General features: G+C 48.7%; 1 protein-coding gene across 1 annotated transcript; it reads left to right on the forward strand.

Annotated features, from left to right (window-relative positions):
* Positions 1–5,162: 5,162 nt before the first annotated feature.
* LOC308357017 (uncharacterized protein C17orf67) lies at positions 5,163–22,989 on the forward strand (the record flags this gene model as incomplete). Its single annotated transcript, XM_080826490.1, has 3 exons — positions 5,163–5,217; positions 6,356–6,456; positions 22,873–22,989. The coding sequence occupies 3 exons, from the start codon at positions 5,163–5,165 to the stop codon at positions 22,987–22,989; spliced, it is 273 nt and encodes a 90-aa protein (XP_080682616.1).
* Positions 22,990–24,767: the final 1,778 nt, after the last annotated feature.

Raw genomic sequence — 24,767 nt, forward strand, 5'->3', positions numbered from 1 at the left:
AACCCAGGTGCTAATCTCAGAGCCCAGATTCATCAATGACTCTGTGCTCCACAATCTTGGCCATGGTACCACGTGGCCTACACAGTAGATACTCCTTTACTTTTAGAATTTTTTTCTTTAATTTATTTGACAGACAGAGATCACAAGGAGGCAGAGAGGCAGGCAGAGAGAGAGGAAGGGAAGCACGCTCCCTGCTGAGCAGAGAGCCTGACGCGGGGCTCGATCCCAGGACCCGGGGACCATGACCTGAGCCAAAGGCAGAGGCTGTAACCCACTGAGCCACCCAGGCGCCCCAATACTCCTTTACTTTTGAATGAAGCTTCTGTCAGGACCCTGTTGTGAACTTAGACACAAGAGCACCCAGGTTTGGACACACTACCCATCTCCTGAGAACCCCCGTAGCGGTTAGCTGTTGTCAGAGTGAGGCTGTGTAACCAACCACTCCTAGACTCCGTGCCTTAAAGTAACAGTCACGTCATCCTAAGGATCTACAGGTTATGGGCTGCTGGGCTTCCTGCTGTGGTGGCTGGAGGCCAGGCAAGGTGATTGGGCCTGGGTTGGGTGAGTCCATTGCTCGGTAGGCTGAGCTCCTTGCCAGATCCCTTCCATCTGAGTTAATTCTGAGACTCAGCTTGGTCAGGGTGGGGGGCAGCTGTTTGGGGGAAGCTCTTCTTGTAGCAATGGCAGAAATGCGAGTGGACATGCCTGGGGGCACACACACGTGGCATGGACCCTTGTTTGTGCTGTGTCTGATACCAACCCACTGTCTGAAGCAAGGCCCTTGGTTGAGCCCACAGTCAAAGGGCAGGACTGCGAAGTCATACAGCAAAGACATGTATGTGGTGGTGGAGACGGGACGATGCGGGCGCTCTCAACCACCACACCTGCCCACACCTCATACCTGTCTACACAGTGTGCTTATCAAGGAACCTGTGTATGGTTCATGGGCAGCTTATGCAGGGACTATAATAAAAATTACAAGAGAATTGTGTGTATACTGTAAAAATATAGAGTTTATAGTCTAGTGGGAAAGGTAGTAAAAAAAAATGAAAACAACTACAAAAAGGAATATTAGAAGTTACTTAATTGACTCTGGGCCTAAAGAATGTGGTGGGCACATTATAATTCTCTTGGGACAGATTCAGCATCTTTCCATCATTTTGTTTTTGTTTTTAAGGATGTTTTCCTGTTCTCTGAAGTTTCTCTAGCTGACCGAATTAGAAATCACTGTCTTGGGGCACGTGGGTGCCTCAGTCATGTGGGCATCTGACTCTTGGTTTCAGCTTGGGTCCTGATCTCATGGCTCATAGGATTAAACCCCTCACTGGATTTCATGCTCAGTGGGAGTCTGCTTGGATATTCTTTCCTTCTGCCCCTGCCCCTGCTTATTTACAAATAAATAAATCTTAAAATAAAGACATCACTATCATATCCTTTAAAAAAAAAAAGATTTTATGTATTTATTTGAGAGACAGAGCATGGGGGGGAAGGGATGAAGGAGCAGGAGAAGCAGAGTCCCCGCTGAGCAGAGAGCCCGATCCCAGGACCCTGGGATCATAATAGGAGCTGAAGGCCAATGCTTAACTGGCTGATCCAACCAGGTGCCCCCATGTGATGATGTCAGGAGCTTGACGGTGGCAGGTTTATCCTTGATCCTTAAACATCACTGTGATCCGAGAATTCCTTTTATTTATTTTTTATTTTTTAAAGATTTTATTTTTGAGTGATCTCTACCCCCAACGTGGGTCTCAAACTCCAAACCCCAAGATCAAGAGTTGCATGCTCCACTGACTGAGCCAGCTAGGCACCCCAGGAGTTCCTTTTACAAAGAGATGGGAAACCCACACAAATGGAAATATCAGTTATGTTAGGATGCCGAGAACTTGGGTAGTAGCATTCGTTCTGTGGGTAACTGGTAATGCAGCTTTCCTAACCCTTAGCATCTAATGAAAACCATGAGATTGATTAAAATCCTAAGAAAACAGTCTGAGGCACAGCAGTGCCATCTCTCCATCTCCAGTGGCTTCTCTGGTAGTCCTGGAAACTTTTAGAAGAGCTAACCTCGGTGGCCTTGAGTTCCTTTCCCCATGACCTTGGCTGTCCCTGGTCCTGTTCTCTAGGCTGCCACCTTGTGGAGCTTTGGGGAATTGCATGTTCAACGGAGAGCCCTGCAGATTCATCTAATTGATCTGCCAGATGCTTTCCCTGAGAATCAGGGGTAGGGGGTAGGAAAGAATTCTCCTCACCGGAGTGACACTCATTACAAAGCAACCTTGCTCTTTCCTTTTTCCTATAGTTACCCCTTAAGGACAATATTGGCAGAGGGACATTTGAAAGGCTCAGCCATCACATCTGGAGAACCCTCTGCCCCTTCCCCTGAGACCTTGAGCCAGAATCCCAGGATGAGATACAGTTGCCTGACTGTCTCTAGTAGCACCTCTCCAGTCCTCCAGAGGTTACTTTTTCCCTTTTCTTAATTACAAAGGTAGTACGTGGTTCATTAGGCTTATAGTCCTGTGAAAGAGACAGATTTTAAAAAGTAAACAAAACCAATATTTACACATTCTGGTAAGTGCTATGAATTGGAGTGGAATGGTGGGATGGGGGTGTGGGCAGGGAGCTTTTATTAGGTTGGTAAAGGCAGGCTTGCCTGAACAAGAGAACTTTCAGATCAAAACCTGGAGGATGAGAAGGATCCAGACATTAAAAGAGTGAGGAAGATCATATGCGAAAGTACTGAGGGGGGAAAGAGTTTGTTAAGTTGAAAATAACTGAGTGTGTCTAGATTGCAGTGAGCTAGAGGGGAGTGGTCAGAGTGGGGCTGGAAAGGGCAGCAAGTGGAGATACCACAGGGTCCCGTGGTGCATGGTAAGGATTCTGATTTCATTCTGAGTCCAGTGAGAAGAAAGGATACTTTTAAAAAAAGATTTTATTTATTTATTTGAGAGAGACAGAGAGAACACGAGTAAGGGGAGGGGCAGAGGGAGAGGGAGAAGCAGACTCCCCACTGAGCAGGGAGCCCCATGATGATGATGTGGGGCTCGATCCCAGGACCCCAGGATCACAACCTGAACCAAACACAGACGCTTAACCGATGGTGCCACCCAGGTGCCCCAAGAAAGAATTCTTAATCAGGGAAGTGATGAGGCCCATTTTCTATTTTAAGTAGGTCATTTTGCTGCTGCATGCAGAATGGATCGAAGTGAACAGGAAGGGAAGTTGGGAGACCAGTTGGTCTGGTGCTGGAAGCTGGGTGAGGAGTAACAGTAGCCTAGACCCAGGGGGTGGCCATAGAGATGGAAGGATCTAGACCTATGCTGTTGAATATGGTAGCCACCAGCAGTATGTGGCTACTGAGCACTTGAAATGCATGAGTGTAAAAATACATACCAGATTTTGAAGGCTTGGTACAAAACGACTCACAAAATATCTCATTAATAATTTGCTTAGCTTCCTTACATATTGACATAATCATATTTTGGACATTTCATGATACATAAAATAGAATATAAAAAAATTTCACCTATTTCTTGCTTAAAAAAATGGGGCTGCTAGAAAAATTTAAATTATGTAGGTGTCTTGCATCGTAGCTCACGTTATTATTATTATTATTATTATTGGAACACTGCTGATATGGACAAAAGTTACTGAATTTAAAAAACATTTTTCTAGCAAATTTACATTGGACACATTAGAAATTTCTACCTAGGTATAAATTTTCTCTTTCTGGCCCTCTGAATGTATTTATTTGATGTAACAAAACAATACAGTTAGTGTTCGATTCCAACCACAAAGAACAAAAGCAATGAAAAATTTGCCAATGCACATTAAAAAACCCCAGGATGTTTAATACGACAAATATCTAGTCCTAAAATAATGCTCCTAAAATTCCTCAGTTATTGAAAACTACATAAAAACAGAAGGATGGTTAACAGTGACAGAGATATAAAACCAAAGATCTAACTCTGAGCAACTTTGCTGACAAGACATGATTTTTCTGCCTTGTTTACAATCTGTTCAAACTGTCTTTATACCAACAGAGTGGACAGAGCATTTAGGTTCAATATCAGTTACACAACATTAGCATTAATTCGGACAACTACAGAGAGGGCATTGTTTTCCTTTGAGCTGCTCAAGCGAGAACAGAAACAGCAGATCACTTCTCTGAATTGAGGATTTCGTCCCCATAAATGCCACATGCCTTCCAGACATATTTTTAGAATATATTTAATCATTTTTTAGGTAATATTTACAGATGAGTTGAACTTAAAAGGATGTCAGCTTACCGAGATTCTATTGTCTTTACAAAAACAATCTGAAGTCTGGAGTGGGGGCTGCTTACCCCTCTTATTGACAGGATGTTGCGGGAGGCCCTTTAGGGTGTAATGGAAAAAGCAGTGGCCTTCAAAGACTGAAGAGATTGGCTCGACTTCCGCATCCGTGATGTGTGGACTTGATCATGGTCTTGTATCTCTGAACCTCACGTCCGTCCTTGCAAAATGGAGATGGTGCTGGCTGCCCTTTAACCCTCGTCTTTAATCACACCCACAAGAGAGGGAGGAAACCGAATTTCAGAAAGGGTAAGGATTTACTGAAGTTTACGTTGCTAGAAAGAGGTGAAGCCAGGACAGGAACCCTGGTCTTTCTGGCTCCACAGTCAGCTGAAAAAAAAAATTCCCCCGTTACGATGCCCCTTGCCAATTTCCCTGCCTGCCTTTGAAACTCTCAGGAGGGTCAAATCAAATAAATGGGCTTTGGAGAAACGCCCACACAATGGGCATATGGAAGAGTTGATTAACGAAAGAGATGCAAACAGTCGGAGCATACTCTGAAGCTACAGACACAGAACACCTACCGTAGAGTGCAGCTATGTCTGTTTAAATGAAGGGAATATCAATGTTGTTTTCTCAAATTCATGCTCTGAACGTCACATCGCAGAGGGGTAATTTCCTTGCTCAGGATGAAAACTGACAGGGATTCAGAGGAAAATAGTTTAGTGGTCATACTAAAAACTCGGAGTCAGATGCACTTAGCATCATACCGTAAGTGGAGTTAGTCACAGCATAAACAAGCTTGGGGCCAGACGTGGCTTCCTTCAAGTAGGCTGGCCCATTGGGGGCGGCATTCATTCTGCAAGGAGCTGAGACAGGAACTAAGGCAGCATGGAGAAGCTACTTGTGCTTGTCATCTCCCTTACCTTACTGACTTGCTTCGCAGGTGAGCATTCACTCTGAAAATGGCCTATTACTCTGCTGACATGATAAACTGGAATAAGTCTATTTCATATTAAAATTTTTTTTTCATGTCAAAGAATATGTAATGTATAATAATTCAATGCTTGCCCCGCCAAGAGCAGGCTCCCAGAATTGCTATCATTAGAGATAAATTATTTTTTTAGTCTTTAAATGTATTTGAATATTAATTCCTAGAAATGCTGATAAATCTTTAAGTATACCATCTTTTTTTTTTTTAAGATTTTATTTATTTACTTATTTGAGAGAGAGACCATGAGAGGAGGAGAGGAGGAGAGGCAGAAGCAGACTCCCCACTGAGCAGGGAGCCTGATGTGGGACTTGATCCCAGGACCCTGGGATCATGACCTGAGCCAACGGCAGACACTTGACGGACTGAGCCACCCAGGTGCCCCAACTATACCATTGTTTAGAGTTCATATGAGATCATCAAGACCTGATAGACTTTTATTGGATGATATCATTTAGCATTTATGTATGATTATTAAAACAATATTAACTTTATTATCATAATATCCTCTTTGAGGGGTCAAGTGTGATTATCAAGTTTAACACAATCTTGTTCTCATGAAGAATTGCCCAATAACGACTTTTAGTCGATTTAGTGTTTTGGGGATTTAAAGAAAAAAAAAATCAAAGCAAACCTAAGGGACAAGAAACACATTGACCATAGAACTGACGAAAATATGTTTTAAAAAACTTATCCAGGGGCATTTGGCTGGCTCAGTTAGTAGAGCATGCGACTCTGGTCTTGGAGTCATGAGTTCGAGCTCCATATTGGGTATAGAGATGACTTAAAAAAGAAAGAAAGGGGGAAAAAAATCCGATGTTCATGAAACTAGCTCCTACTTTTAAGAAATGCCCCCTTGCCATGGGTAAGTCTCTTCCAGCCGTGCAGCTTCTGCTCTGGGCTTCCCAAGTTAGAAACAATTCAGAATTCTTCCTGGAGTCCTCTGGAACGCAGCGTCCTTTGGGACAGATCCCTGTGAAAGAACTTTTGTGTTTGACCGTAATTGAACTTGCAAATCCTTGGTGTCGGCCTGTGAGCCGGGGCACGCGCGGGTGTGCCGAGAGTCCCTCAGGCCCCTTCCTGACTTTTTCAGGGTCCTCCCCGATTCTGACGGAAAAGCAGGCCAAGCAGCTCCTCAGGTCCCGACGCCAGGACAGGCCCAGCAAACCCGGTTTCCCCGATGAGCCCATGAGGGTGAGTGCTGGCCTCCCGCTGCCTAAAGGGAAGGTGCTGTCATTTCCATGCCCCTGCATTCTGAAACTGAGCCGGGTGCTGGTGTCAGCTCAGGGCTAGCTGCCCCGTGGAGGTTCTACAGGGTCTCGGGTGGAAGGGGATCTCAGCCTGTCGCCCGCACCTCCGGACGGGCCAGCCCCACTTGCGTACTCTGCACACAGTGTTTACAATGCACACAGTGGGGCTGACGGCCAGAGTCCCAGGATCTCTCATGGGCTGCACAATGTTACCCCTGAACGGGATGCTAGGGGCTGTGTGTTGTAGCTGGTGCTGACCGCATCTTCCCCCGCTTCCCCTGGGCATCGGGCAAGCCGGGCCAGTACCCTTAGCCGGCGGTACTGTCTGGACAGGCAGACTCCTTGCTGTGCTGCCTGTAGGGTTCTGCCCTCACCTCGCACCTCTGATTTTGGTCTTTAGCCCCAGGCCTGCCCTCTGGGTTTGTGGTGGCCGTCTGCCTCATCTTTCTGAACCAGGACACCGCCCCTGCCTTTACTTTGTGACTTGTGGGTGCTATCAGACCCTGCCGGCCCTGGCCTGGCTTGTCCCCTGCCTCCCATGGCAGGAGTACTGACATTCCTGGTATTTTTACCAGGATTAGTTCATTTAAAAGTCTCTTATTCAGAGGCAGTATTAAAGAGAAAAAAAAAAAGATGCAGTGTTGCAGAGTGGGGAAGAGTGCTGGCCCTCGATCAGACTGTGTGGGCTTGGCTCCCCATTTTCTATCCTCCTGAATTTGGGCACCTCTCCTTGTGTTCCTGTACCTCTGTACTCTTGTCTATAAAATGGGGGTAACAATAAATATTACTTACATTCCTACATAATATTATTGTTCTAAATAATAATACAAATAACTGCTTTATGAGGATAAAATAAAGGAATACCTAGTAAGACACTTAGAATAATACCCAACATTATTGTAACTGTTACATTATTGTTACTGTTACATTGTTGCAACAGTAATGACTCCTTTGAGTATTAAGTGCCAGGGACCAGGCAAGGTGCAGAGACTGGGAGCAGAAGTTGCTGGAATTCTGCTCAGAGTTGGTGACAGACACAGAGAAGGCAGTGAATGGTTGTTATACTGAGTGGCTTAGAAATGAATCAGGGACATCAGGCTGTCAGGAGTGTTCATGGCCTTTCTTTCTTGAAGTCGGATGTGGCTTGGACTGTCTAAGCGCAGTGTAGAAGGGGACTGAGAGGACGGCAGATGCGAGATCAGAAAGGGCTGGAGTACCTTGGACTTCCTCTTATGTTCAGTGGAAGATGAAGGGAGTTTTTAAGTGGGGGAGTGCACACTGGAGCTTTAGACAGACGGTCTGAGAAGTGATTAGAAGAGAAGAGGTCCAGGATTGAAGTCTGGGGACGCCGACGCTCAGAGGTGAGCAAAAGAGGAGGAACTCGAAGGGGTTGAGAAGGAATGCGGGGAGATACTGGGGAGACAGAGAGAGTGTGGAGAGCAGGATGCCTGGCTTCAGGCTCCCTGGGGGCTCTAACTGGCTCCTTGTGCTTTCGGCATGATGTCTGGAAGGGCCGTTCCAGAGGTTCTTCCTCAGGGGGCCTGGGAGGCTGGGAGAAGCGAAGAAGTTGCTCCCCTCCAAGTCCTCGGGAGAGAGGCTTTAATCAGCGGTGGAGTCGGCCACGGGGCATTTTCTCTGCTGCAGTCTGCCCCTGGCTCCTCTGAGCTCTGGCATCATGGGGGCTGAAGGCATCTTAAGCATCGGGCAACAGGTGAGTCTGCAGTGTTGCAGCAGATGGGGCTGGACCATGGAAGATCAGCTCCCTGCCTCTGGTGACTCTCATGTGTCAGCCTCCATGCCATTCTAGACTTGTGTCCCCAACCATGGCTTGGTGTGGTTCTTCCCTGCCCAGAACTTCTGAGAGCTCCTTCTCTGACCGTTTCCCTCCTCCTGGCCTCTAGTTGCCACTGCCCTTCACCGGCGACAACTTTGGCTTGCTTCCAACTCTGTGATTTTACTGAATGTCTGGCTTTTTGGGTTTAGTTCTATTTTTTGTTTTGTTTTGTTTTGTTTTTATTAACATATAATGTGTTATTTGCCCCAGGGGTACAGGTCTGTGAATTATCAGGCTTACACATTTCACAGCACTCACCATAGCACATACCCTCCCCAATGTCCATAACCCAACCACCCTCTCCCTACCCGCCCTGCCCCAATCACCCTCAGTTTGTTTTGTGAGATTAAGAGTCTCTTATGGTTTGTCTCCCTCCTGATCCCAGAGGATGTGGAGAAAGGGGAACCCTCTCCTACACTGTTGGTGGGAATGCAAGTTGGTGCAGCCACTGTGGAGAACAGCATGGAGGTTCCTCAAAAAGTTGAAAATAGAGCTACCCTATGACCCAGCAATCACACTAATGGATATTTACCCTAAAGATACAAATGTAGTGATCTGAAGGGGCATGTGCACCCCAATGTTTATAGCAGCGATGTTCACAAAAGCCAAACTATGGATAGCACCTAGATGTCCATCCACATGAATGGATAAAGAAGATGTGGTATATAGAACAATGGAATGCTATGCAGCCATCAAAAGAAATGAAATCTTGCCATTTGCAATGACGTGGATGGAACTAGAGGGTATTATGCTGAGCAAAGTAAGTCAGTCAGAGAAAGAAAATTATCATATGATCTCTCTGATTAAGGAATTTGAGAGGTAGGGTGGAGGTTGTGGGGGGTGAGGAAGGTTTTGTTCTGTTTTTGATCATCTTTTTATAGGCTAATCACCAATGACTTCTTTTACTTGCCCTGAATCTACCTTATCTGGCTTCTGTGTGATCCTGTCTTGCCTCTCAGAACCATTTCCCATCCATCCTGCGTCCAGCCCAGTCCTGCATGTCCCTCACTGAGACACGGACCCCAGTGTCCAGAACCCTCTGCCACTCAGCCAAATTTGGAAAAGTGCTCATGTGACCTACAGTTGACATGGGAAATAAAGATGCGATAAGTTATTTGGAGGCTAGCCTCCCTCAGTAGCTTTCATCCAGGGGTGATTTTCTCCCCCATCCCCATGGACACCTAGCAGTGTCTGGAGACGTTTTGGTTGTCACAACCGTGGGGGTGGGAGGAGGGAGGGTTTGCTGGTATCACATTTTTCTAGGAATGTGTTTCTTTTTTCTTTCTTTTTAAAAAAGATTTTATTTATTTATTTGACAGAGACAGAAGGAATACAACCAGCGGGAGTGAGAGTGGGAGAAGCAGGCTTCCCGCTGAGCAGGGAGCCCGATGTAGGGCTTGATCCCAGGACCCTGGGATCATGACCTGAGCTGAAGGCAGATGTTTAACAACTGAGCCACCCAGGTGCCCCTCTGGGAATGTGTTTCTTTTTTTTTTTTTTAGATTTTTATTTATTTATTTGACAGAGAGAGATCACAAGTAGGCAGAGAGGCAGACAGAGAGAGAGAGAGAGGAGGAAGCAGGCTCTCCGCTGAGCAGAGCCCGATGCGGGACTCGATCCCAGGACCCTGAGATCATGACCTGAGCTGAAGGCAGAGGCTTAACCCACTGAGCCAACCAGGTGCCCCTGGGAATGTGTTTCTTAACCTTAGCTGCATGCTGGAACCAGCTGAGGAAGTTAAAAATCCGACGCCTGTGTCCTGCTCCCGGGGGTGTGGCTTGGGGCACTGGGTGGGTGTCACAGTTGCTCAGGTGGTATCACCATGCAGCCGAGGCTGAGAACCCCCGGGGCCAGGCCTTCTGGGACAGACCTGCCAGCTGTCATACCAGCTCCCGTAGTCCAGTCAGGACCACAAACGCTAAGAGCATGAAACGTTTCGGAAACAGTTCAAGGTTGAACTGAGTGGTAGGGAGAGTAAATGCCCCAGTTTGCATTCAGCTCAGACAGCGAGAATGAGAGGGTCACGCGGTGCATGTCCAGAGCGCTCCTTGCTGACCCAGATGTGCACTTCATTATGCTTTCCATTGACTGGGCCTTACCAGGTGCCGGGTACTGGGATGGAAAATGAACCAGACATTCTTCCTTTGTTCCCGGTGCCCGTGTCCGTTGCGTGGGGACACACAGAGTCAGAGTGTTCTCTGATGAGGTTGCAGGGAGAGGATCCCTAGCTCTAACTGGAAGGAGGGAGGAGGCTTCCCAGAGGAGGTGTTCACCCAGTTGAGGCTTGAAGGATGGGGAGTTTTCAGGCCGTGCAAGGCATGGAGGCGAGGCGGGAAGAATAGTCCACCCGGGGTGATTTCAGTCTGTATCCTGCCACTACGTAGTCATGGACTTTGGGCTTTGGGCTCAGGAAGAATCAGTTTCCTTTCTCTGGAGCTCTCAAGTGCAGAGAGTTTGCTGAGAATCTGGCTAAGAGGTCTGTTCCCAGTCTTGTATTTTAGGGTTCTGGATAGAGCTTCGGGGGGATGACCCAGGTTTCCCAGTAGCCAGGCTGCAGCTCAAGGAGAAGCCTCGGGCAGCAGGACAGGGCCCCAGGTGAGGAGCCCAGGTGGCGGGGGTGGGGGTGGTTTGCTTAGAGGCCCCTGCAGAGTTTCTTTAAACAGAGGCTCCTCCCCTCATGCCGGCCCTGTTGCCCCTGTGTCCCGCATCCTAGACTTATATTTTGACCTCTTCCCCCACGTCGGGTCAGGTCTCGTTGTTGGCTCTTTCTTCTTAAGGACTCGCTGAGAGCAAAATAAATGCCAATCACCTGTCATGGAAAAGGAGCCATGTACTCATTCTCGATGAGCGGCTGACATCGCGGTGATCCTGGTCCTATGTCGCTGAGCATTGGACACAGTGACCCCACGTTTGTCATGAGGAGGCCACAGCGTAGGACCTCTGGCCACAGGGGAGGTCAGGGTAGTGGATAGAACAGCCACACAGCCTACAGCCTGGAGACAGGCGGGCTAAGTCCCTTTGATTTGTGGGCAACCGTACTTCCTCGTTCTCGACCTTTTGCCCAGATCACCTGCTAGCCTCCTTGTTTCTCTGTGCAAACCATCTGCTAGGGAAAAGGGTAGAGTGGGTGCCCCGTCCTGGGTATTCAGTGCACGCGTATCGTGCGCGTTGTGTATGTGAAGGTGTGTGTGTCTGTGAGGGTGTGTATGATTGTGTGTTGTATATGGGAGGGTGTGTGTGTACATGAGGGTGGTGTGTACGTGAGGGTGTGTGTGTCTGCGAGGGTGTGTACGAGTGTGTGTTGTATATGGGGGGGTGTGTGTGTCTGTGAGGGTGTGTATGGGTGTGTGTATGTGTATGTGTGAGGGTGTGTGTGTCTGCGAGGGTGTGTATGAGTGTGTGTTATATATGGGAGTGTGTGTACGTGAGGGTGTGTGTGTACATGAGGGTGGTGTGTATGTGAGGGTGTGTGTCTGCGAGGGAGTATATGAGTGTGCGTTGTATATGTGAGGGTGTGTCTGTGTGTGAGTGTGTGTATGTGTGAGGGTGTGTATATGTGCGTGTGCATTGAGTATGTAAAACTGTGTGTGTGTGAGAGCAGGAGTACATGAGAGGGTGTGTGTGTGCGAGAGCATGTGTGTAGGGTTTGTATATGACTGTGTGTGTCTGTGTATATGTGAGGGGGTGTGTGTGTGAGTGTGTGTTATGTATGTGAAGGTGTGTGTGTGTGTGTGTGTGAGGGCATGAGTATATATGAGGGCGTGTGTGTGAGAGAGAGTGTGTGTGTAAGGTTTGTGTATGACTGTGTGTGTCTGTGTCTGTGAGAATGTGTGCGTGTATGTTTTGGAAAAGACCTTGCAGAATAATTTTTCAGAAGGTCTGGATTCCAGTTCTCTCTCCTCCATTTTTGACTTTGAGTTGAGTCCCTGGAATATATGAAAGGACAGGCGATGGCAATGGAAGGTCCTGGGGGGCCAGGCTGGAAGGCCACGTCTCTCACAGCAGAGGTGACTTCCGTTCTGCACTCAGTAGGAGCCACCAGAGATTTTAAGTGGGGGAGTGATAAGACTGGAGCCAGGTGACAGGAGCCATGCAGAGGTCTGGGACACAACTCTTCAACGCTGCTCTTTAACTACCACTACACGTGGGTAAGGAGAAGTGACATTTTTGGACCGGTTACTGCTCCTCTTTGCCATGGGACCCAGAGACTGACAGGTGGATGGGGACAAATGAACAGAGGGAGTGATTTCTGGGGAATGTGTGAGCCTTTGGGAGCTGAACCTTGAAACTCATGCTCACTCCGGAGCTAAAATCACTGAGAGATGCCTGGTGGGGTTATTTTATCCTGCTTCTCCCTTCTGAGGGGCTTGCAAAAGCAAACAGGTTCAGAGAGAAGAGAGGCCAGTGATCGGGGTGAATGAATGGAGCTTTGGGGAGGTATTAAGAATTCCAAATGCAGACAAGTACGAAGATTTGCAGCAACCGTCTCTACATGCGTATTTACTAAGCAATGTTAATGATCTTGACTTGTGGCTCAAGTGTTGGCAGATGTTGGCTTCTGCAGACATACAGGCTTTTCAGAGGCAAGTTCAGACCAGCTGTGCCTTTGTATCCCAGGGGCTGGACTGTTTCGACTGCGCAAATCCTGCAGATTCACCTCAAATTCTGTTCTTTTCTGCCCATGTGGCGGGAAGGACACATGCTCTTGGGAAGGTGTGGTTCTGCATTGTGGGGAGGGCTTGTTCTGCCCTGGAGGAGTGTAAGCATCATGCTGGAATCCTTGACAGAAGAAGGTAGAACCCGGTGGGGATGGGGACAGACACCAAGAGGAGATGGGGCTCTGGGGAAGAAAACAGGAGGGATGTTGACTATATGGAGGCAGCCGGGCAGGAAGCGCTGGGGGATGTGAAGAGAGGTTGAACAGAGAGAGAAGCAGGTGAGAAGGTGGGGGCTCAGGAGAAAAGTCCTCCCTGAGAAATGGCAAATAGCAGACACTTGTTTTGACAGTAGTGCCTGGCGTTAAATTTGCCGCTATTCTGTGCCCTGCGCTGTCATTACCCTCTGCAACCCCCAGACCTTGGGAGAAGTCTGCTAACACGGCAACGTTGTGTTAGTGGTTCTTTCTGGGGAATGGCGGGTGGTGGGAGATGTGCTGTGTGGTGGACAAAAGAAGATGGTAATCTCTCCAATCTGGAAGCCACTGTCGTGGTGAGAAAGGCCATGAGACCGAATTTGGGAGAAACATGGCCCCCAAATCTTCAGGGATTTGGGGGCAATGGGTTCTAGACCTCACAGGAATTTGATGGGCTCTCCCAGAAGGCTGGAATTTGAAGGGGGGACAGACCATCTGGATTAGGTGTCAGCTGAATCACTTTGGGGTCAACATTAGGACCCCAAGGACAGTTCACAAAGACATCGGGTTAGAAGAGCTTTGGTATCATGAAGCCTCAAAATCCTCAGGGAGGAAAAAACAAACCCACCTGGGGAGAAATTGATGCATGGAAAGAAAGGTCGGGTTTATGTTTAAAGAAAGAAGAAAGTAGAAAAAATGTTACGAGATTTCCCTATTTCCTCAGTCATGATTGTGCATGTATGTTGATTTTCGAGGCTTGGGTCTAAACTCAAACTGTGATCCCCAGCCCTGGCTGGTGGGCTTCTTGGAGCCTCAGACTCCTCCTCGCACCTCCTGCAGACCAGTCTGCTCCTCTGCCGGGCCCCAGAGGCCCCGGGCACGCTTCAGTCTGGGAGACTAAGTGCCGTCCTGCAGAGCTCCCTGGGAGGGGGACTCTTAGCCTCTGTTCCCAGCATCCTACGGCCCAGGACCAGCTCACGTTTATTTTGTATGACATAACCCATCTCTCCCCCTTCCTTCTGGGCACTTTGCTCATCTGGATTCCAATCTTCCGGGACACCTTGCCTGACTTTTCTTCCTGCTTGGCGGTTTCTGTTCCTCCATCTGCTTTTCGGGATCCTTAGTCCTTTAAATGTCAGAGAGTCCCAGGGCCTGCCTTCCCACCTCGTCCAGTCCCATGAGTTTACAGATCATGTCTATGGTGATGGCTGCACGCTGCCTCTCCCGGGAGCTCCAGACTCGTTTATGTGACAGTCTGCTCGCTTGGTGACCTTTCCCAGACAGCTGAGACCCAACAGCCCTAAGTTGGGTCTGACACCAGCTCCTGCTCGTGCCTTCCACAACTGGGTAAATGGTGCCACACCCTCCTAGTTTTGTGTGTCCCCAATCTCGACTCTGACCACTCCTCGCCCTCCATCGCCACCACAGGGGTCCCTAGAGGAGACTGAGGCATTCTTTCTTGTCGGCCTCCGTGCCTTCTCTCCGGATCCCTCCGTGTCTGTTCTCAACACGGCAGCGAGAGTCAGATGTTAAGAATGTGAACCGGATCTTGTCCCTCCCTGGCTCAAAAACCTTCCAGTGGTTCCCTGCCTTATGCCCAATAAAATCCGTAGTCCTACTGTGGCGAGCCAGACGCTGGAGGCCTGCCGGCGTTCTCCCTGCTCCCACCTCGGCCTCCCCTTTGCACACAGGCCTCCTCCTTGTGCCCTCACCGCACCAGCCTTACCTATCCCTTCACGGCTGATGTAAGGCTGTGTGGTAAGCGGAATTGGGTTTGTTCTGCAACTTGCTTTTTTTTTTTTTTTCTTTTCCATTCAACCATATATCTTGTTCTGGCTCATTTTTACCTGAAACATAGTCTAAATACATCATGCTGCGGCCAGAATGTTTGTGTCCCCACCCCCACCCCACCGTCCCATTCATATGTCGACCTCCTAACCCCCTGTCAGGGTCCAGTGAGCTCCCTAGCCCTCTCTGCCAAGTGGAGCGACAGCGAGAAGTCCGTGACCCAAAAGGGGGTTTGGGGGCTCTCACCTGGCCACACTGGGCCCCTACCCTCGGACTTGTACCTCCAAATGGTGAGAAAAGAATTGCTGTTGTAGTAAGCGACCCAGTCTGTGGTGTTTTGTTAGAGCAGCCCAAATGGATGAAGGTGCATTTCAACTCAACTTACTTAGCCCTTCCCAGAACAATGGACGTTTTTTAGGTATTTCCAGTGTGTGATGAAGATCCTTGTACACACGTGTTTGGCCAGGTTCAATGATAACAAATGGGATTGCTCAGACAGAGGGTTTATGCACTTTTAACTGAATTAAATCAGGCCACATTGCCTGATCAACTGTACCAACCCCCCCAACCTTGAGCACATGTAAGAATTCTGGGGTCCCTACGCTCTTGCCAGGACTTTCAAAATAGAAAGAAATGAAGTTTTAAGAGATAAGGTCACCTATCGACACTTCTCTCTGTATGCATGTATGGAAACAGGTTGCCAAATGATAGTGACAGTATTCTCTCAGTGATAAGATTTGGGCAAATTTTTTACTTTCATCTTTACGTCCTTTTTGCGGTTCCTCAGTGTATTCATTTCCCGTGGGCACCACTACAAAGTGCCCCAGATGGGGCAGCTTCTGACAGCAGACACTGATTTCCCCTCTCATTAGTTCTCCAGATCTAGGGACTAGAAGTTCAAAATGAAATCTTGGCAGGTTTGGTTCCTTCTGGGGGGCTCCGAGGGAGAATCTGTTCTGGTTTTCTCTCCCAGCTTCTGATGGTTGCTTTAGTCTTTGGTGTTTTTTGGCGGGTTTCTGCGTCCACCATCACATGGCCTCGTGTGCTCTGTGTCCCAACATCCAAATTGCACTCATTTCACGAGGACACCTGGATTTAGAGCCCACCTTCGTCCAGTGTGACCTCATCTTAGCGTGGTTACATCTGCAAAGACCCTAATTCCAAAGAAGGTCACACGGGTAGGTTCTGGATGAACATAAATTTTGGGGGGATGGGGCGCCTGGGTGGCTCAGCGGGTTAAGCCTCTGCCTTCGGCTCAGGTCATGGATCCCAGGGTCCTGGGATCGAGCCCCGCATCGGGCTCTCTGCTCTGCCAGGAGCCTGCTTCCTCCTCTCTCTCTGCCTGCCTCTCTGCTTACTCGTGATCTCTGTCTCTCAAATAAATAAATAAATTCTTTAAAAAAAAATTTGGGGGGGAATCCATTCAATCCACTCATATGTACACTCATATGTATACATCTCCCAAACACAACGCAGGAGAGTGATAAAAGGTGGCCGCAGGTGGCTGGGTCTGAAGCCCAGACTTGCAGGGGTCTCCATGGACACCTTGGAGCCATTCATTGGTGTTAGAAACCGATGAGGAGAAGCAGGTGTCTACAATAATACTGTTTGAATTTGAAGCTCTCTGATCGCACCTGCCTTCTGCTCTTGTCCACCTGGTTAACTCTTACTCATAGAGATTCACTGTAAATGATGCCTTTTTCAGGAAGCCTCCCTGATGCTCCAAGGCTCCCCACTATGAATTAGAGCATTGCTCAGGCATAACACAAGATAGCTACTTCTTTCTTCCTTCCTCCCTTCCTTCCTTCCTTCCCTTCCTTCTTTTGATTTTTATTTATTTGTTTGACACAGAGAGAGAGAGAGCACAAGCAGGGGAAAGTGCAGAGGGGGAAGCAGAAACAGGCTCCCCACCAAGCAGGGAGCCTGATGCAGGACTCGATCCCAGGACCTCAGGATCACAACCTGAGCTGAAGGCAGATGCTTAACTGACCGAGCCACCAAGGTGCCCCAAGATAGAGATTTCTGACTTTTTTTTTTTAATGTGTCTCTTCTACTAGGCTGTTCTAAACTGCTAGAACAGATGGACTTTTTGTTGGACTTCTGGGTCCCCAGCACCAAGCACAGTATTTGACATTTACTAGATGCTCATAATACTTATTTCCATCCCCACCCCTTGTTTTTGCTGCTCTGCAGGGGAGAAATTTTGTAGGACATTATTCTACCCTATAACTGGGAGGTTATTTCAAAGAAATCTTTTATATGGCCTCACTTAAATTCATTAAATTTTTCCTAATCATCCCAGAATTTAGGGAAGAAATTATCTGCCAATAGCTGGGATGGGCCATGGAAATTCTTTAGAAAAATGACATTGGAGCTAAAATTATGTCTTTTGTGAGTGTGTTCGTAAGTGCTCATGTGCCCTGGGAATATGCTTTCCACTCTACTCTGGCCTGTGTTCCTTTAAGGAATGTTCTTGTTGGGCAAGTATAAATCATATTAGCTTTATTGTATGTAGTCTTTCTAAAATATGCTTTCATGTTTAGCCCCTTGACAAATATATGTAGTAACTCTACTACCCTTTCGTTCCCCATGATCTCAAAGGCCAGTTTGGAGTGACTGTGATGTAAATTGCACACATCACTGATCTGCCTTTTTTAGGGCTAAGCCCTCTGGGGTCCCCGTGTAGCTAAATTCCCATCCACCTTTCTGCCTTGAGAATTACCTTGTTTGCACTAATGAGCAAAATGATTCATCCTCATGTTGATGGACTTCTAATTTCATGCAAATGTCAGAGGAAGGATTTGGCTCCTTGGAAAAAGTTGCTGCCTTGATAGATTAACTGTCCACTCTATAATTCTCAGCTTAGATAGGGTCCAGCAAGTGTTTCACTTCATTATCATACCACTGCCATCCTAAAGGATCATTTCCAATTTCTTCTCTAATTACTGAGAGATTATTTACTTAAGTCCTTACAGCTGGGATGGGACATGGAATGCAGATATTGGTTTTTGTTTTGCTTCAATTTTTTTTTCCCCTTAAAAGAAAGGAATCTCAAAAAAAAATTAAAACTTATTTTCCATCTATCCCTTCTTTCTCGTTCCAGGAACATTTGAGTTTATCGTTAATGCTCGGTCATTTCTAATGCAGCCAATGCAATTGTTGAATTTGTGGTTTTCAGCAGATTTGCAGTTGGGCTTTTCATCTTTGACTAATGATCGCTTCTAAGCCTTTGTGGCATATCCATTTTCCTAACATTTTAAATAAATAGGGAAATGTCATGGAAACCAGTGCTCGTTTCTTTCTCTCTCTATGTGTGTGTCTGCTCTGGTTGTTTTTCTTCAACGCTCATTTCTGCTGCTGTTCAGGAGTGTGAAATACATATTATTCTTCAACGCTTTTAATGTACATTTGGCGTGGATCATTACAATGAGAAAACGACACAGATGTCGAGGAAACTTCCAAGGGGGATTTAGAAGGATTTCGGAAAAAGAACAGTCATGTCATCTATTTATTCACTCGTTTGTATATTTCTCCAGTGATTTTTATTGAGGTCCTACTCTGTGCCAGCGCTAAGCCCTATGCTAGGCATACCTTGGTCACTGCCATTGAAAAACCAGTTTGGAGGTTTGTCTGAGTGGGGCAGGGATTAAATGAGTGAGGATGCAAATGAGCATATAATTATAAGAGGCATGCAAATGCGGGGTGCCTGGGTGACTGTGTGTTCAATGTCTCCCTTCGGCTCAGGTCATGATCTCAGGGTCCGGGGATTGAGCCCTGCAGTGGGCTCCCTGCTCAGCGGGAGTCTGCGTTTCCCTCTCCCTCTGCCCCTCCTTGTGCTATTTCTCTCACATGCATGCTCTCTCTCTCTCAAATAAATACATAAAATTTTTTTTAAAGATTTTATTTATTTATTTGACAGATCACAAGTAGGCAGAGAGGCAGGCAGAGAGAGAGAGAGAGAAGCAGGCTCCCCGCCGAGCAGAGAGCCCGACGTGGGGCTCGATCCCAGGACCCTGAGATCATGACCTGAGCTGAAGGCAGCGGCTTAACCCACTGAGCCACCCAGGCGCCCCATACATAAAATTTTTTTTTTAAAGAGCCATGCAAATGCTGTATACCAGTGGTGACATTTGTTAATATCCCTATTGATCTCATCAGAAAAGTTTCTAAGTATTGGGAAGCTGTCAGGCTCATGGGAATAAATACAAGTTTTCCAAAATTCTGATTTCCCCTTTAAAGCTTGAAGCTTATTGTTCGGTAACTAGTACAATCTATTGTTTTCCTTGAAGTGACAGGTTCACTTCATTCGTTTTTGAAAAGATGCCTGCCACACATAGCTAGTTCAGTCTCTGACACCAACTATCACTCAAGGACTCTTTTTAGAGAAAAGCGCTGGACCTGGTCACGCGGCAGAGGTGCTGCCTGAAGGCTTCCCACGGGATCACTTTCTTCTGTTTCACGGGGGTGTTCTTCAGCGAAAAGGGCATTTTTGGAATATCCCCTATTTACTTACGCATTTTCACTGTGAGTGCGCAATGGTGAGACATACAAGGACAGGGACCCCTGGGTGGCTCAGTCGGTTAAGTGTCTGCCTTTGGCTCCGGTTCTGATCCCAAGGTCTTGGGATCGAGCCCCGCATCAGGCTCCCTGCGTAGTGGGGAGCCTGCTTCTCCCTTTCCTTCTGCCACTCCCCCTGCTTGTGCTCTCTCACTCTCTGTCAAATGAATAAATAAAATCTTAAAAAAAAAGAAAGATACAAGGACAGTGATAGTGGTTGTCACTGCCTTGACTCTGGTTAAGATTTGACCTTGTGGAGCCCCTAGGGAAGCACAGACCCCACTTTGAGGATGCTGCTTTTTCTCTCATTCCACAAGCATTTACTATCAGTTTCCTGTGGACCCGTTCCTGGGAGGGAGGCTCCATCTACCACCTAAACACACTATCAGATCTTTCTTATCTAGTAATAACCCCAAGGAATCAAGCAAAGCTTAAGGAAGAGACTTCTTGCAAAGGCAGGCAGGATTCAGATCAACTAGCAAGAGATGATAAAGGATCCCAGGCTAACAGCCCCTGGGCGTGAAGGGGAAAGGCAGGCTCCCAGAACAGGAGAGGACAGCCCCCTAGGAGCTGTGGTCCTCAGGAGAGGATGCCGCCAGCAGACCCTCTGGAACTCCTCTGGTGGCCTCCCTCTCCCCTGCTGGTGCATCTACGGCACACCCATATGGAAGCCTCGGGTCAGGAGAGTGTGGGCTGCACTTCTAAGCCAGCTTCTCATCGCACAGGGCCACGTGAAGGAGGACAGGAATGGATTTAGACGAGTGGATAGAGACTTCTGTGTGGCACGGAACTTGTATCATTTCATTTAATCCTGATAACCCCGTGGATTAAGTGCCCGCGCCATCGCTGTCTTGCAGATGGACATAAGGAAACCGGAGAGGGGAAACTCTATGGGCAGGATCTGGATTTGAACAGACCCCAATTGGGCTCATACCTGGACCTCTAAGCCTCTCTACCACGTACCCTCTGGCACACAGGCGGGCAAGAAGATGGCCACGTGGGCTTCCTTCCGTGAGCTGCTTGCCCAGACCAGTAGAATAAGGAAGGCTGTGTGCTGGAAAGACTTGGTTCTTTTTTTACAAGACCCCACACTGCTTTCTTGTCCCCCCAGTTCGTCTTTTTCTGCCCAAAGACTCCCCAGATGGGCCAGGACAGGGTAGGATTCAGCCCAAAAATCAAAAATGGGTCCTGAGAGCTGGTGGGGAGTCTGCATCCCACAGTGGGGTCCTACAGGAGCCTCTCACCTTTTGCTTCTTCCTTGGTTGCCGCAGAGACTCCCTGCCTGGGCCAAGGAGTGCTTTTGACAGGTCAGATGAAAACAATGATAAACAAACAGATTCAAACTGCATGGGTCCTGAGGGAAAGGAAAAAAAAAATCAGGAAAACTGGACGCTTTGGAATTCATTCCTTTGCACCATCACTAAAAAAGTTTTTTTTTTTTTTCATGCTATGTTTAATACAGGGTGCAGACTTCCTAGTGGGTTTCATAGAAACTTAAACACTTAAAGTCCTCAACTGGACTCCTCTCTTAAAGCTTTATCAATGCCATAGGAGGGAGTTCAGGATTTAGGATTTTTATGATATTTAAACACACCAAAACCATTTACTCTTGTATCGAGATTACTGACTACGATTACTCTCTCCCAAAGTGAGATACCATGTCTCTGATTATTGCCCTGCTGTTTTGGGTTACCCGAATGCGTTTATATAAGATCTGTTTTCTACTTCGCAATGGTTCACATCCCATAATTACCGCACCCAGACTGCATTCAGGGCAGTGTCCACAGCATAACTTCAAGTTAAAAAATCATTCCCATCTTCAGGTACTCTCTTTTGGGGAGAAAATGCCTGCTGGGTCCTGTGATGTTATCCAGAGCCGCAGGCCAGCCCTGAGGGCAAAGTGAGTTGTTACCCTCTCCTCCTTCCAGGGGGGCAGGGCCAGTGAAGGCCCGAGGGCAGCTGTGACCCCTTTGGGCAGCATTTTGGACAGGTCATTGTTGGGGGGGAGCGGAGATGTTGGGGGCAGATGTGGTGTTGGGGTGGACAGATGGGGGCACTATGGGAGGGGGGAGGAGTGAAGAGGCTGTCACGGCCTGGGTGGGAAGCCCAGAGGACCCGACCTACAGATGTGGCATGGATGGAGGGGTGTGCATCCAGGACTCTCAGGAGTTGACTCGCAGTCCTGCCGCTCGGTGTCAGGTTGAGGCTGAGGGTGAGGGAGATGATGACAGTCTGTGTGCTGGCTTGCTTCCCCGAGTAGACGGTTTTGGAGGTGGGAGGCACCCCGCAGAGAGCTGCTTTCCACTGTGTACACGTCCCTCCGTAGGGCGGGGCCTGTTTCATGGGAAGGGCATCCTACAGAATGTGGCTTTTTGTGAACAGCTTCTTGCCCATAGCGGAATGTTTTCAAGGTTCATCCTCGTTGCAGCACGTGTCCGTGCTTTCTTCCTTTTTATGGCCGAAGGAGTAATAGTCCGTCGTATGCATCTACCACATTGGATCTATCCATGCATCAGCTGGTGATGTTCAGGTTGTTTCAACTTTTGGGCTGCAGAGAGTGATGCTGCCCCGAACGTCGGTGCCCATGGTCTGTGTGGGCTCACATCTGCGTTTCTCTGGGGCGTGCACCTGGGAGCAAAACCACCAGGTCACACCCAGCCCTCGATGCTTGACATGTCGAGGAACTGCTAGGTTGTATTTGGTCCCCATCTCCCTGGTAACATTTTGTTGGCTTTAAAGTCTCTTTTGTTTGATAATAATAGAGCAACTTCAGCTTTCTTTCTTTCTTTCTTTCTTTTTTTAAGATTTTGTTTATTTATTTGACAGAGAGAGAGAGCGTGAGCAAGGGGAGCGGCAGGCGGAGGGAGAGGGAGAAGCCGACTCCCTGCTCAGCGGAGCAGGAGCCCCACCCAGACCCACTGGATCAGAAACTCTTGGGGTGGGGGGACCGGGCCCAGCCTTCTGTGTTTTGACAAACCCTCCAGGTGATTCTGAGGCCTGATCACAGTTGAGGACTCCCGCTTGGGGTATAATGAGGAGCGGGATTTCCGGATTGCAGGCAAAAGATCGTTTTTCAAAGTGGTGGTGGCACGTTCATGCCAGGAGCCGTGTGTGTGTGAGTTCCCGTGGATACACACCCTTAAGCACTTTGGGTTGTCCGATTTCTTTCTTTTGTGTCCGACTGCTTTTCCCTGTAGAGAGGCGTGGGCGTGGCGGATTCCCCTCCGGTCCTGCCTGCCAGCCTCCCTCCCCTGTCTCAGAAGCACAGCCCTGTCTCTCCGCAGCGGCTCAGCTGTCACTGTCTCCGCTGTGTGGGTTTGTCTGGACAGGAATACATGCACCATCTGCTTCGCCTGGAGCATCGTGCCGAGGAGCAGTTCCTGGAGCACTGGCTGAACCCTCACTGCAAGCCCCACTGCGACAGGAACGTGGTCCACCCTGTGTGAGGGGCTCCAGCCCAGCCTCCGGTATGTCCCTTCGCCCACGGGCCTTCCGGGTTAGGGAGGTGGCGGTGGACAGCACGTGCATGGGCTGAGAGGCTTTGGAGGCCATGGCTTAGGGGAGCCGGCTAACCAGCTGGCTGAGGGCTAGGGAGGGAGTGACAGGAGTCAAGCAGGGGAGAGAGGTGGCAGCCAGGTCGAGGGGGTTGCTGGGGACAGACAGGGAGCCTGACCCCTTCTGACTCACTGAGAGATCCCAGAGAGGGGAGGGATGGGAGCCTGTTTGCTGTCCAGAAGAGGTTACTCTGGAATACAAAGCTGGAGAAGGTGGCTTGTGGAGACTGGGGTTTTGACACGTGGGGTCAGCAACTGTGGCCTTGATCAGGGACATCCATCATAACCATCGCCAGTGTGACCAGGACCAGCAGCTTCTTTCCTGCCTTCCCCTGGCTTTCCGACCCGGGGGTCTGCCCGGCCCATCCATTCGTCCCCACTCTTGCTCTGGCTTTGCTCTTTCAGGCCACCCGAGCTGGCCTGTCACTGTTCCCAGCGCGCCTGCGCACCCTGCCTGCTCCCACGCCAAGCGGCTTGCCTCTTCCTGCGCTGGCTCCTCCTTCCCCGATCCTCTTAGATAAAGGAGCAAATCCCTTCAGAGGGCGAGCCTAGTGGACGTCAGGCCTCCTCTGTCATTTTTATGGATGAAGCAGGACAGGATACAATTGGGTCGTTTATCATCTGTGGTTAAGAGACATCTTACATCTGCGTTGCTGTTGATTCTGTGCTACCGTGAGTCAGCAGAGGAGCACTCCCTCTAGGGTGACGCTCTTGAGAACTTCCAGAGTGCTCGCTCTCCCATGAAGTCTCCTGTTTGATCCTCTTAACACCCCAGTGCCATTTGAGGGCATGTGTTTAACCCCATGTGATGGAGGAGCTAAGTGAGCGTGATTAAGTACTAACTCATGCCAGGCACCGGCTGGGATGTCAGTCTTCTGCCAAGGCCGAATCCCACACTCTTCCTGTAGACGGCACTGCCCCGTCCTCCGTGTGTGGGGAGGGGTGGAACAGAAGTTCCGTCTTTCAGGGGTGTGGGTTGGGCTGGCATCTCTCCATAAAGGGAGAACTTGGTGCTATTGTGTGGGCCCGGGAGAGGGGGTGGTTTCTGGGTTGAGCGAGCCCTACCCACAGTGGCACCCTCCATGGGCAGACCAACAGACAGAGGCCTCTACCTCTGGGTGGGATGGGCCCTGCAGGTGAGCCCTGGTGGGGACTACTGGCTTCTTCAAAACACAGATTCCCACTAAGGCCTCAGGGCAGGCAGCTCGCACTTACACAGAAACAGGGAAGCCACGGGGAAGGGGGGTGCACCAACTTGGAATGTGGATTCAGAGAGCATTCAGATCGTGAAAAACCGTCATGGGGGAAAAATGCCCAATTTCTCTCTGTTGCCTCATCGACAAAATGAGGGTAGTAAAGGCTCTTCCCTCATAGGGTTGTTCCGAGCATTAAAAAAAGTCAGTGTCTGGAACACAGAGCTGCCTGGTACATCCGGGGAGGTGCTAGGAGCTGATGGCTTAGCTTAGCGGCTTCTTCCTTCTCCTCCTCCCCTCCCCTTTTTATCAACTTGATCATCCCATGATCATTCTTTCCTTGTTCTTTTCCAGCAAGCTGTCTGAGAAGCCATGACCAGGCTACCATCAAAACGGGAGGAGGCGCCCTCTTGCACGTGTGTTTCAGCTTTGGGAACGGATGTATTCAGACCTCGGGAGCTGCAGGCGTGGCAAAGG

Source organism: Martes martes (genome assembly GCF_963455335.1).
Source record: "Martes martes genome assembly, chromosome: 16".
NCBI classification, from domain to species: domain Eukaryota; kingdom Metazoa; phylum Chordata; class Mammalia; order Carnivora; family Mustelidae; genus Martes; species Martes martes.